The sequence below is a fragment of the Hyaena hyaena genome, unplaced genomic scaffold, assembly GCF_003009895.1.
Source record: "Hyaena hyaena isolate Hyena2069 unplaced genomic scaffold, ASM300989v1 scaffold_198, whole genome shotgun sequence".
Lineage (NCBI taxonomy): Eukaryota > Metazoa > Chordata > Mammalia > Carnivora > Hyaenidae > Hyaena > Hyaena hyaena.
The window spans coordinates 2,314,591-2,327,735 of NW_024080829.1; the positions used below are offsets into that span (position 1 = coordinate 2,314,591).

The 13,145-nt window shown below is 41.3% G+C and overlaps 1 protein-coding gene across 1 annotated transcript in view; it reads left to right on the forward strand.

Moving 5' to 3' along the window:
- Positions 1-255: 255 nt before the first annotated feature.
- The window catches only part of ANXA5 (annexin A5), a 30,941-nt gene continuing 18,051 nt past the window's right edge, over positions 256-13,145 (forward strand). Inside the window, exons 1-4 of the mRNA XM_039241609.1 lie at positions 256-365; positions 505-548; positions 11,423-11,504; positions 13,011-13,105. Coding sequence (XP_039097540.1) covers positions 540-548; positions 11,423-11,504; positions 13,011-13,105 — 186 coding nt within the window. The 5' untranslated portion in view covers positions 256-365; positions 505-539. The remainder of the gene's footprint in view (positions 366-504; positions 549-11,422; positions 11,505-13,010; positions 13,106-13,145) is intronic.

Here is a 13,145-nt window from a genome sequence, read left to right on the forward strand (position 1 = left end):
CCAGTGACCCCAAACCCAGAGCCCTGGCCAGAGACCCCACGCCCTCCCCGCTGCGCGACGACAAGGCAGTCCAGCGGCCCTTCCGGAGCCGCGCCTCCGGCCGCTTCCAACACGGCTGCAGCCCAACCCCACCCAGTCTGCGAGGCCTGGGACGAGGGGCGCCCTACGCAGGCGCAGTGGGGCCGGGGGAGGGGCGGGCCCCGGGCCCCGTGGCAGGCCGCGGGCGGGGCGGGGCGGGGCGGGGCGGGGCGGGTGGTGTTTCCGTTGCTTGGAGTGGGCTGAGAGCAGTTGCCTGGAACCTACCGCGCTCGCATCCCTGCCCTGCCCTGCGCGCCGCCGTCCCGCGCCCCCAGGCTGTCCCGGAGGTTCGGAGCCCTAGGGTCCCTCTGTCACCCGCGGGGGAGTGCTCGCCTAGCCGGAGCGGGGACTCGGTCCGGAGGGGGGAGGCGCGGGGAGGGCCGGTCTGCGGCTCGCTAAACCGGCCGTGTCTCTCCTCTCTTACAGGTTTGCATCACCTTTTCCTGACCTGAGCAGTCGCCATGGCACAGGTAGGACCGTGCGCCCCCGCGCCGCCTTGCATTTGCCAACTTTGTAAGCTGTGTCAGGGGAGTTGTAGAATTCGTCCGAAAGCCAAAAAAAGTTTGGGAGGAAGCGAAATCTGCCTTGGAGAAGTCTGGGATACCCTTCCTGTTTCCCCTTTCGTTGCTTTCCCCCCACCCCACCCCACCCCACCGTACCCCACCCCACCCTACCCCGCCCCCGCCTTCCCTGTGCCCCGGCGTATTCCGCAGAGCGCCCGCCGGAACCTGCCCGGTGGCCGCCGGTGGGGCGCTGCCGCGGGTGACGTGGCCAGATTTGTGTGCGCCCCCTTTTCGTGAGTGAATATGTAAAAGTGCGCCTCTCCTCCACCCCCCAATCAAAAGATCCGCTAAAATTAGAACCAGAGCTGGAACAGCACGTACAGGTCATGTGAGCCCAGCGCCTTTCTTCCTTTCTTTCTTTCTTTCCCTGCCTCCCTCCCTTCCTCCCCTTCATTCTTCTTTCCTTCTTTCCTTTCCGTTCCCTGCCATTTCCTGTATTATTTTAATACAATGAGTGGGTCTTGGTTTTTTTTTCCAGTAGAACTCTAGTGAGTTTTTTCCCAGTTGCTCAGCCCAGTTTTATTGTTAGTTGTAGGCAGTTGTTTTTTTTTTTTTTTTTCACGCAAAAGATTAAACAGAAGAGCTGCTTTTCTTAAGTAACGAACTCGTGGAACGAGTTCTAAGTTGAACTTGCTTTGGGATTGTTTCAGAACTCGATTACCTAATATTAGCCTCCCCCCCCCCCCCCCGCCGGTCTTAACGTTGATCAAAATTGCAGGAAAGGGGCGCGGGGATGGCCCCGAGGTTGAGCATCCGACTGGAGCTCAGCTTGGGCGGTGGTCTCAGGGGTTGGTGAGCTGCAGCCCCCGTGGGACTCTGCAGTCGGCGCGAGCCTGGCCTCCGCTTCCTATCGCGTCTCCTCTCTGCCTCTGCGCTGCTCTTGCGCGCGCGCTCTCGCTCTCAAAAATAAATACACATTCAAAAAGTATAGGAAAGAAAAGCATAGTTTGACTTATATAACAGGCTTTAAAAATTGACAATTTTGTACCGTCTTTTTTGAATAAACTATCACTGCTGACACCTCCACCTCAAAACTAATTTTACAGATCTCGGGCGATCTGATTGGCTTGTCAGCATCCAGATGGCTTTGTGTTTTTCCCTTCAGATAATTGTTTTTTAAATAAGTGTTTTAACTGCTCAGACAAAGCCCTCTTTTTATACTCTTCATTTATTTAAAAACAAAACAAAACAAAACAAAAACTCTTATCAGAATTGAATAAGGTTTCATGGTTCTTTCCAAGAGAAAATGGGAGGATTATGATGACTTGGTAACTTCATTAAATTTGCACAGTGCTTCCATTCTTACTTCCTCTTTTGCGCTTAAGAAATATTATAATAAACTGATTCTCCTATTACTTCAAGTGGAAACTTTGGTTTAGCTTCTTCCCAATATAAAGGATACTTTTATGTGGAACTAACTTTCCTTCATTGGAAATTACTTTTCTTATCTTGACATGCTGGTGTGGTGATGTAAATGTTGATGAAACAAGCATCAAAGAATAATTCCCTTTATACTTGCTCATTCGGCTGTTTCTTGAATCTCTTGTAACTTTACCCAGTGATGTCTGAAGTTTTTCAATCAATTCCTTTTAATTATGTAGATTCCAGATAGCATAAAGGAGCACATCTTTCCAATTGTGGACATTTATAATTTAAAATAATGAGAAGTGTAAAAGCTGCTATACATATATAACCTGGGAGAATGGTGGTTTATATTGCAAACTTATGTGCATGATCTCTGTCACAGTATAACACCAGGACTGTTTTCTGTCAAACCACGGTTTTTGATCACCATTAAAGTTACAAGTAATGTTAAGAAAGCTACAGTGTTGAATTTTGCACTAACTCTGTTATTAGTTATCCTTGAAAACCATGGAAGTCAAGCATTTTGTTAAAATGTTTACTATTAGGATAGTGTTTTGTTGTTTTTATACTTACATTTGATGGTGTGCAGAATGCCCACGTTAAGGAATTGCACTTTTACCGTTAAAAAAATTCCCTTGGTCTCCAGTGTAATTGTAGGAAAGCTGAAGTAGCTTCAGTGTTAGGTTTCAAATGGTTTCTATGGTAGTTTCGTTGACCCGTGGTTTTGGAAGCCAGAGACCTCCACTCCGCAGCCATCTGTAGAGTAGTGAAATCAGATGATGGAGACATAGAGATGCACATTGCAGCAATTTAAAATGTATCATTAAATATTGTCTCTTATTTAGTGAAGAATTAAAATGTCACCTCCCACAGCAGTTATTCTTCATGTTTATGAGCTATACCTTCCATACTGGTGTTTTTTGTCTTTTTATTTGACCTTGGGACCACCCTGCCAATCACAGTTTGCAGAGATCCAGGAATCAATTGTATAGGTAGCTCCTGGGCATGATGGTCCTGTTAAGAATTTAATGAGAAAGCATTGATTGATCTTCGATAGATAATTGGAGTTTCTTTTTTCTATAAACAAATATTAGGAATACTTTATACTCTTGTGTATATTTATATTAATATTTTTAAAAAAATTTTAAGCTTTTATTTATTTTTGAGAGAGAGAGAGACAGAGCATGAGCAGCAGAGGGGCAGAGAGAAAGGGAGACACAGAATCCACGAACAGGCTCCAGGCTCTGAGCTGTCAACACAGAGCTCAACGCAGGGCTCGAACCCATGAACCTCGAGATCATGACCTGAGCCAAAGTCAGACCCTTAACCAACTGAGCCACCCCTGCACCCCTATATTAATATTTTTTATCCATGCAATTTTTTTTGTTAAATTTTACCCTGATGGTGTCAGTCTAGGGGGACAAAGCCATGACAGCTACTGTGAACTACATAAAAACTGATTGATGTTGTCGTGTTGGGTGAATACATTCAGATCTGGAGGTGTTTGTGGAAGAACCACCACTTGAGCTCTGCCTTTCTCTTTCTGGTCCTTGTCCTCATCCACTAGCATTGAGACATCTGGGGGTCTACCCACTGACTGCTATTTTGGAGAGAAGTAGTCTAACATGAGGCTTCCCAGTCTATCTCAAAGGTAACACACTGATTAACCGTGTCTTCTCCATGACCTACAAGAAAAATCTGAATTACAAAGGTACCTGCATGTAAACAGTTCCCGGACAGTGTTTTTTTTTTATATCTTTGAAATCATCCATTTGAATGGTTTTAGATTTATATGGTTTGAAACCACAACATTCATATTATCTTAGAATAAACCTTGCTAAGTGAATGATGCATTTTTATGATTACTAGACCACTAACATTTTTCTACTGTGCTAAATTCGGGTATAAGTTAGCTCAAGATACTTACTAAGGAATGGCCAAAGAGCTATTAATTGCCTGAGTTATTTATATATAGTAAAATATTTTTTGAATCCTTTCATCCTTTGCAACAGTCAGCTTATGATTATATAAGTGTGAATTTTTAATTTAGGTGTTACGGTTATTTTCTTAGTCCAACTTAACCATATTTTGTGTTGGGTTTCTTAAACTGGACACTGACCTATTTCTCTCTTATTGCTTTACTTGCTCATGCAGGTTTTTAAAAAATACCACTATTTAGCTAGAGCCAAATTATTTCATGGATATTTTAATTTATTTTAGGTACTTAAAAGTGCATTCTGTACTTCTCTATTGTTTGGTTTAGAAGAGTTGGATGTATTTCAAAGATGAATGTTCCATTTAATACATTTTAATTCAATTTAAGTCTTTTATATTTATAATTTTATTTATGAGAATAAAACTTTAAAAATATAGATTTTGACTAATCTGAACTTACCTTTATTTATAATGTTGTTAATAAAGGTTAATTTAGAGCAGCAGGCATATCATGAAGCAAAATCAGGCTACACAATTTTTCACTAGAAACTTCATGAACATCAGAGTTCTCTCTCCTGTGCAAGGAGATTAGAATTTCTCCTAAATTGTGCAAGGTTTGATTAGAATTTTTTTTGGTTTCAGGGGTGCCTGGGTGGCTCAGTAGGTTAAGCATCTGACTTAGGCTCAGGTCATGATCTAACAGTTTGTGGGTTCGAGGCCCGCGTAGGGCTCTGTGCTGCAGCTAGCTCGGAGCCTGGAGCCTGTCTTCGGATTCTGTGTCTCCCTCTCTCTCACTCTCTTCTGTTCATGCTGTCTCTATCTCTCTCAAAAATAAATAAAAAACATTTTAAAAAATTAAAATCTTTTTTGGTTTCAAATCACTGTACTGTGACAGTTTATAAAGGACAAGCAGGATCAAATGTAAATAAATAAATTTGAGCTGCATTTCATGCTAGAGGGGTCAATCAGATATTGATTGCATCTTTTCCTAACATTCGTCTTAAGATCAGATCTCTCTGTAGTGATCCTTCTTGGGATCCTTGGTCAGGATTACCTGTTTGCCTATGGTCTATACTGCTTTGAGTTAGTGTCTCAGTTCCTGATTCCTTTAACTCTTGTTTACATTTTGCATGCTGAGGAAGAACTAGATCCAAAAATGCTTGGCTACTTTGCAAGCTCCTGAGCAATTCATTGGCATTCAGCAAACCTTAATCTATTCCCTTATCTAGATCTGGTACCCTTGGCCAGAGGTAGCAAGCTACCGACAGTTGCGCAATCTGTGGTTTTCTTTTTTTAGTGACTTAGAAATTTAAGATGGTAGAAATATAACAATATTTTTATATTATAGATCAGTTTCTGAAAACAATTTTATTCAGATAACCTGTATACTGTTCTATAACTTAACAAACACATTAGTTGATCTTTTACAAAAATTTGTTCTCCTAAAACCTTTGTTTTAAGTGTGTTATTTTTTTTTTTTTGGACCCAGCCTTTTAATTCAGTATTTTATATAATATGTCAACCTATATTCAATTGATTTATTGGAATTAATGCATTTTCCAGTTAGTATCAATTTTTTCAACACCTGCTCCTAACTGTTCTCTTTATTTCCCATTCATGCATGCATTCGTGAATGTATGAAGGTTTTGAGTTCCCACTATGTGCCAGGTATTTGTTAGACACGGGAATTAAAAAAGGAAATGGAATGAAAGTTTAGGGATAATACAGAAGCATTATCAAGTCCATTGTATGCATTATTTAGTGCTCATAATACTATTTCAATTTCACAGAAGAGAAAAATTGAGGTTACTTAGCTGGCATTAGATGTGACAAGGAGGAAATCAGTATATAGTCAGATGCTGTATGTGGAGGCAACAGCAGCAAAAGTAAATGCTCAGGGGTATAAAGGAGTTTGGCATGGCCAGGACCTGCAGGCAGTATGGTATTGCTTGAGTGAAGCTGCAGTCAGGTGGGGAGATGGAGCTCTGTCTTAGGAACAGATGCCAGAAAGAGCTTAAGAATAGGAATCATTTTGTAGGTAAGGAAAGATGTCAGGAAGTTGTAAGTTGGGGTATACCATGATTAGATTTACACTTAGCAACAATAACCTTGGTGCCAGTGTGATGTTGCATTTGAGGGCTGCAGAGACCTCATGGTGGTTCAAGGGTTGAGGAAGGGAAGGAGAGAGAAGCTGGGTATTGGAAGACCAGTTAGGAGTCTACTGCTATGGTCCTAGTGAAATCTTAAAAGACTTAAAGTAGGCAGTGGCTGGAACTTTAGATAGGGGACTGTCGGAGAGAGTGGGCAGATTGGATGCATGTGGTAGTTGGTGGTGAAGGGTCTGGGTAGGTTCAGGATGAGTGGCTTGCTTGACTGAGTGGTTGATTTGTCTTTTCTTTGAGGAAGGGTCAGAATAAAATCTCAAGCTCTAATTCTAACCCTTGCTCCAATCCCATCACAAAAAGTAAAAGTTCAGGGTGCCTCGGTGGCTCAGTCAGTTAAATGCCCAACTGACAGTGCAGAGCCTGCCTAGGATTCTCTTTCTCCCTCACTCTCTGCCCCATGCAGTGTGGACATGCGCAAGGACTCGCGCACGCGCTCTCTCTCTCAATAAATAAACATTTAACAACAAAAAGTGAAAGTTAAATTCAGAGACTTAAATTTAAATTGACCTTAGACCATTACCTTTGACCCTTTCTTAAAATCAAGTTTAAGGGGGAAAATATCACATAAATAGTTTAAGTTACATACACAGAGGTAGAAAAGAAGTTTGGATAACAAAATAAAGGCTTTGTCAGCATGATTTAGGTTTTTGTTGTTTCTTTAATACTCCCATGACTATGACTACTTCCCCACCAGGATAAGAATGCCTTCCCTTGGCAAATATCAGTAAATGGAAAGCTAAACTGTCTGTCAATAATTGTGATGCCTTGAGTTAGTTAGAGTGGGCAAATGCTTTAGCTTCCAATGAATACACATTTGGTATGGGGGTATGTGGGGTTCCATTTTACCTAACTGTTCAAGTGGGCATTCTGTGAACAGTAATTGAAAAGCTATATTACTAACCAATTTATTCACCAATGCTTCAGAAAATAAGCATATAGATTTTTCATATTAGAGCAGAGTGTGCATGGATTCACAACTTTATTTCCTTTTGTATCTAAACAAGGGGCAGAAACCTAACAAACAAGGTTGGTCCTACACAGAGGTAGGAAATGTTAGCCTCAAACCATTTTTAGTTGTAGGAAGAGAAATAATACAGAAATAAAAGACTATAGAGATGAAAGAGGATTGAAAGAGCATATATACCCTGCTGTTTACTAGACAGCACCTCCTAAATATTTTATAAAGAACGCAAATTCAACAAATCCCCTACTAATTCTTATCTTTTCCCACACCTCAAACCTTCCTTCCTTGACAGAGAGAAAGAGTGTGAGTGGAGGAGGGGTAGAGAGAGGAGACACAGAATCTGAGGCTGTCAGCCTCAGAGCCCGATGTAGGACTCGAACCCGTGAGCCATAAGATTATAACCTGAGCTGAAATCAGACGTTCAACCTACTGAGCCACCCAGGCAACCCTAAATTTGAAGTTATTTCTGTGTTGTTTTCCTGTTTCTTTAAATTCTGTCTAGAAAAGCAACCCTTCACTTGTGTTTTGGTTTAATTTTATTCATTTTATTTTGGCCTGCCTAGTCTTTGAAGGTAAAGAACTTGCTCATTTAGAATAAATGAAAAAAAAGGCCAACAAAATTATAGAGCTAGAAGAGTGGATAATTTTGAAGGTGAGAGTTAGAAGAGGGAATTATATGTTTTGGCCATATATCGTCTAAGGATATATAATAATTTCCTTGATAAGGCATTAGTGGCCAGGAGTGAAGGTAATTGAGGACAGACTGGGGAATGGGTGAAGGGAACAGTACCTACTTATAGTTGGAGTTAACCTTGGTAAGGTATAAATGTTTAACTTGAGGCCAGTAGGTACTACAGGAAGAGGGAGAAGCCCTCTGGTATGAGTCATGGAAAGTCACATCTGCCCAGTATAGACACTTTTGTGTGGGCAGGGATAGGGTTTGGGCAGGATGTCCAAACAAAGTCTTTGCCCTTGTGACTCATGTCTGACTCACATCTGGTCCGTTACTACCACTACGTGGCTTTGGCCAGCTTTTGACAATGACTCGGATCATGTGGAATGTAGCACGTGTTTCCCAATTTCTAGAAAGCTCTTAAAAATACAACCAGCAGTTATTTCTTCATAGAGTAGCTGAGATTCTGAGGGTATTCCTCTTCCTTCTATCTTTTACCTCAATTCCTCCAGTCCCAGGTCAGATGTATTTTTAAGCAAATCTCTCTTATCTAGCCTCTTCTTAACCTCTTTATCTACTAGCAATTTCATAGCCTATAAACTGGATAAAGTGTTTTTTAGATGTTTATTTATTTATTTTGAGAGAGAGAGAGGGATAAAATGAGAATGAGGGAGGGGCAGAGAGAAAGGGAGACCTAGGATCACAAGCAGGCTCCGCACTGTCAGCACAGAGCCAGATGCAGGGCTTGAACTCAGGAACCATGAGATCATGACCTGAGCTGAAATCAGGCGTCAGATGCTTAACTGACTTGAGCCACTCGGGTGACCCTGGATAAAGTGTTATTTTTTTTTTTAAGTGAGCTTTTAGAAGCATGTTTTTTTTTTTTTTTTTTTTTTTTAAAAAACCCATATTTGTAAAATTGGAGTTCATGGAGATGTTTTGCCTTGCAATTCACTTTTCACTGTTCTCCAATCAGGCTTTTCCCACCACCAAAGACCTCCTCATTACTAAGTCCAGGGAACCCTTTTCACTCTCACCTCCTGTTTCACTTCTCTGTGGTATTGGACACTGCCTTTTCTTCCTTTCCTTCTGGTACATTTTTCTCATTTGTCTTCTCCATGCCATCACCCTCTTTGGAGATTTTCTTTTTGTCTTTGGGAGGCTAGATAGCTTCATGACTGGTAGCCCACAGTCCAATGGCCTGTATTCAAATACAGCTCTGGCCACTTGTTTGCTATTCCCTTGGATGATTCTCTAAACCTTTCTAAGGTAAAATGAGGTTTCATGGAGATGATCCATGTGAAGCTCTGAGCACTGTGCTTGACTCATTGCCACTCTCAGCAGATATTAGCTGCCATTGTGATTGTAGGTGACCTTCCCTTCTCTGCCAACCCTCCTTTCCATCCCACAAATACTGCCTTCTGTCATAGGCTCCTCACACAGCTCCAGTGTGCCCTGGTAACTGGCAAAGCCTATTTCTCTTCCAGTATGCCTACTGGAGAGAAATGTAAAACCAGTGATCCTATTCCTTATCCAAGAAAGGAATCACTAGAATTAATTCCCTTCTGCCATGTCTATTGCTCCTTTCCATGTCATTTTCCTTTCTATGGCCACTGCTCCTTGCTTTGACCAGGTCTTATCTTCTTCCTGTGTTAGTTTTTAAAATAGTGCCCCTGTCTCCACTCTTGCACAGTCCATTCCATTGTCTCCACTGAAGTCCTAGTAATATTACTATGCAGGATCAACATTGTTCTTCCCTCTGTAGATGTCCTCTATGACTTCCCTATGCCTACAGGAGGAAGTCTGTACTTCTTACCATGGCTTTCCAGCTCCTCCTTGCCCCCACCCCCCCTTTACCTTCCCCATGTTTGTTTATCTATGCAAACACTGCTTGTTGCAGTCTGTTCAAACTCTTAACCCTTTGTCCAAAGCACCAGAGTTTTTCATTCTTTCATGTTTTCATGCATGCTGGATTATACCTCCCTGTACTTCTCTACTTTCCTGGATGTGCCTTGGAAAATCACACGCAACTTTTAAGACATTTTTGGGGAAGTTTTTCGGATTTCTTTGCATTCTTCCCAGCTTGGTCCCTCCTTTATGTGTATATGTACCCAGGTGAAACCTGTGTATGTGTGTGTGTATACTCTACTGCACTTGATTACTTACGTGCCTCTCGTTTCCTCTTGACTTTAGAGATTATCACCTTTTCCTAGTGACTAGTACAATATTTGGCATGTGGAAAGCATTCAAAGAATGGTTATTGAGTGAATGAATAAACAGACTGGTGAACTAAGTCATCTGTCCATCCTAAGTTCTTACAGTTCAGAGAACCTGTGGTATTTATTCATTTTTAATGATGATATATTGATGGTGTCTTCATGATCAATGTGAAGTGGTCCCACTAAACAGAGAGAGACTGCAGTTTGGCCTGAGCATACGACTTTCCCAATCCATGCCAATTTTGAAGAACCATTTTCTCAAATCTTGATCAATTTCTCTCTCAACCTATTGCTCCTTTTAATTATGTTGAACCATGTGAAATTGCCAGGGATTTTTTCCTTGTAGGTAATTTTGCTTCCATGCATTCATAATAAAACATGCATGATTATAAGCCAGACAAGTATTCTCAACTCCTTTCCCCTTATAACTGTTTTTTCCTCAACCTTGATAGGAGTTTTGAAGGACTTCTAAAACATTTACTAGTAAAAGTAAGTTCTGGGATCCTCCTTTTATCAGAAGATAAAAACTTATGACTCAGTATTCATAAAGCCTTCTGATTCTAAAGAACTAGTGCTATACACATTTTGAGGGGGAAATATTAAAATATTTTGATGATGAAAAGCACTACACATATGACAAAATAAGTATAATGGGAAAACTTTTGAAGAATGTCTTCCAATATACTTTTATAAAGTTATAAATTTAAAGATTTAGAATATGAATTATCAAATGTCTTTTCAAGCTTTACCAGGTAATCGTAAAATCCCTAAGTAAATTTAAAAAAACAGGACTAGATTAAGAGTTATGTAGTAAGAACATTGCTTGGAGTTGAGTCTCTAGGGTAGGACATCAAGTTTTGTTTTTTTGTTTTTTTTTTTTTAAATGTTTATTTATTTCTAGGAGACAGAGAGAGAGACAGCGTGAGCAGGGGAGGGTCAGAGAGGGAGTCACAGACTGAAACAGGCTCCAGGCTCTGAGCTGGCAGTCAGCACAGAGCCTGACGCGGGTCCCGAACCCACGAACCGTGAGATCACGACCTAAGCGAAAGTCGGACGCTCAACCAACTAAGCCACCCAGGCACCCCAAGGACATCAAGTTTTAATGCAGGATTAGCATGGTCCTCAAAGTGGCAAGAGACTTAATGGAAAAAATCCTGTAAGAAAGTGCTCTCTGTGAATCAGGAGGTATCATTGGGGCTTGATCACTGGGGGTGATGCCCTTGGGAAGAGAGCCTTGGGAGTCAGACTTCCCGTTAATGGTTTTGCACGTGGGCCAGGATAGCTTACTGGTCCTGCTAATCCAAACTGTAAGTGGTCCTCTGCCTATTTCAAATGGGGTTATCAAATGGTAAATTTATTTAAAGACTAAACATGATATAGAACAATGGCTTTTTCTGTATGTTACTAGTTTTGTTATGTTAGTCATGCCATGAATAATATCACTATGTTTCCTGTCTCAGGTTAAAGGCACTGTGACTGCCTTCCCTGGATTTGATGAGCGGGCTGATGCAGAAACTCTTCGGAAAGCCATGAAAGGCCTGGGTAAATTCAACCTTTCTTTGTTCTTAAAAAAATATGACATTTGTTTTTCTAAACAAAAAGTCTCTGATTTACAATAAGATTAATCTTAAAGTAATTTTATCTGACATGTATAGAAAGAGAAAAGATACATGAAAGTAACAAAATAGTATGACTGATATCCAGTATATTCAATCTCTAGAACTGAACAGAAAGTTAAATTCAGCCCCTTTCGTTTTTAACTTTTCAGGTTTACCTGGAAGGCAGCTGACTGAGTAGATAAGCAGTTATTCCTGAGAGTGGTCAGCTCTGCAGGTCTTTGTTCACTTTGCCCCATCAGCTATCTGGTTCTGCAGGCTTCTTGCATTCAGCTTAGCTCTCCACAGATTCCTTTCTAGCCATGTATGATAAACCTCTCATCTTGAGGATTTCTACACAGAATTCATCCCTTGTCCTCAGGCTCCTTCTGCACTAGCGTCCATGTGTGGAGATCTGCCTTCTCCACACTGGCTCTGACCCCATCACTTTCCATGCTGAATATCTTGTGAGATTTCCTGTTGTAGCAGGATTAGCGTTAGCTCTCAGGCCGTGCAAGGGCTTCCTTAGTATCCCAGTGCCTTTTGTCGGAATCAGTTTACAGTACCACTCCATGTGTTATCTGCTCATAGTGAAAACCCTATATGTTGCTCCTGCTGAGCTTTTCCCTCCTTCTAAAAGCCTGTCTTCCCTTCTTACATCACAGCCTGACAAAACCCTTCCATCCTTCAAGACTCTTTAGGTGGTCACCTTCTCCCTGAAGCTTTTCCCAAAACTCCTTACCCCTGTCAGCTAAGAGGACCTCCTTTGAAACCCCATTTAACACCTAGACCTCTCCCGAGGCACTTGTTACATTCTGTCTTAGCTCAAGGTTGTCTGTAGTTGTTTTTTTTTCTTCTTACCCTAAATTAGAACCTGAAGCCAGAATCTGTTTTTCTCCTCTCTTAATCCTCTGTAACACCCAATATGTTGTGCCTTGTGAATAGCCATTATTTGAGTAACTATCTGTTGCAAGAAAACTCAGTGCACTAAGTTTTTTAAAAGTCAGGAATGTTTTCCTACTTCACAAAAATGCATCAGGAATGGGGGTAGTTTATATTGAAAATATAATGTGTTATAAATTGTACATTAAACATTTTTTTAAATGTTTTATTTATTTCTGAGAGAGAGAGAGAGACAGCATGAGCAGGGGAGGGTCAGAGAAAGAGGGAGATATAGAACCTGAAACAGACTCCAGGCTCTGAGCTAGCTGTCAGCACAGAGCCCGACATGGGGCTCGAACCCATGAACCATGAGATCATGATCTGAGCGGAAGTCGGACCCTTAACTGACTGAGCCACCCAGGCACCCAAATTGTACATTTTATAGCTTAATAAGTTATTTAATAAAGTCTGTTTTTTGAGGTAAGGAAGTGACTAGGGGGCTGGTCACAAAGGTTATTGAAACAGTGGATGTGTGGGAACCAAGATGTAATTTTTTGGACCTAAATTGCAGGCACTGATGAGGAGAGCATCTTGACTCTGTTGACATCCCGAAGCAATGCTCAGCGCCAGGAAATTGCTGCAGCTTTTAAAACTCTGTTTGGCAGGGTAAGACTATACTTCATCCTAAGTTAGAATGTAGAGCCCC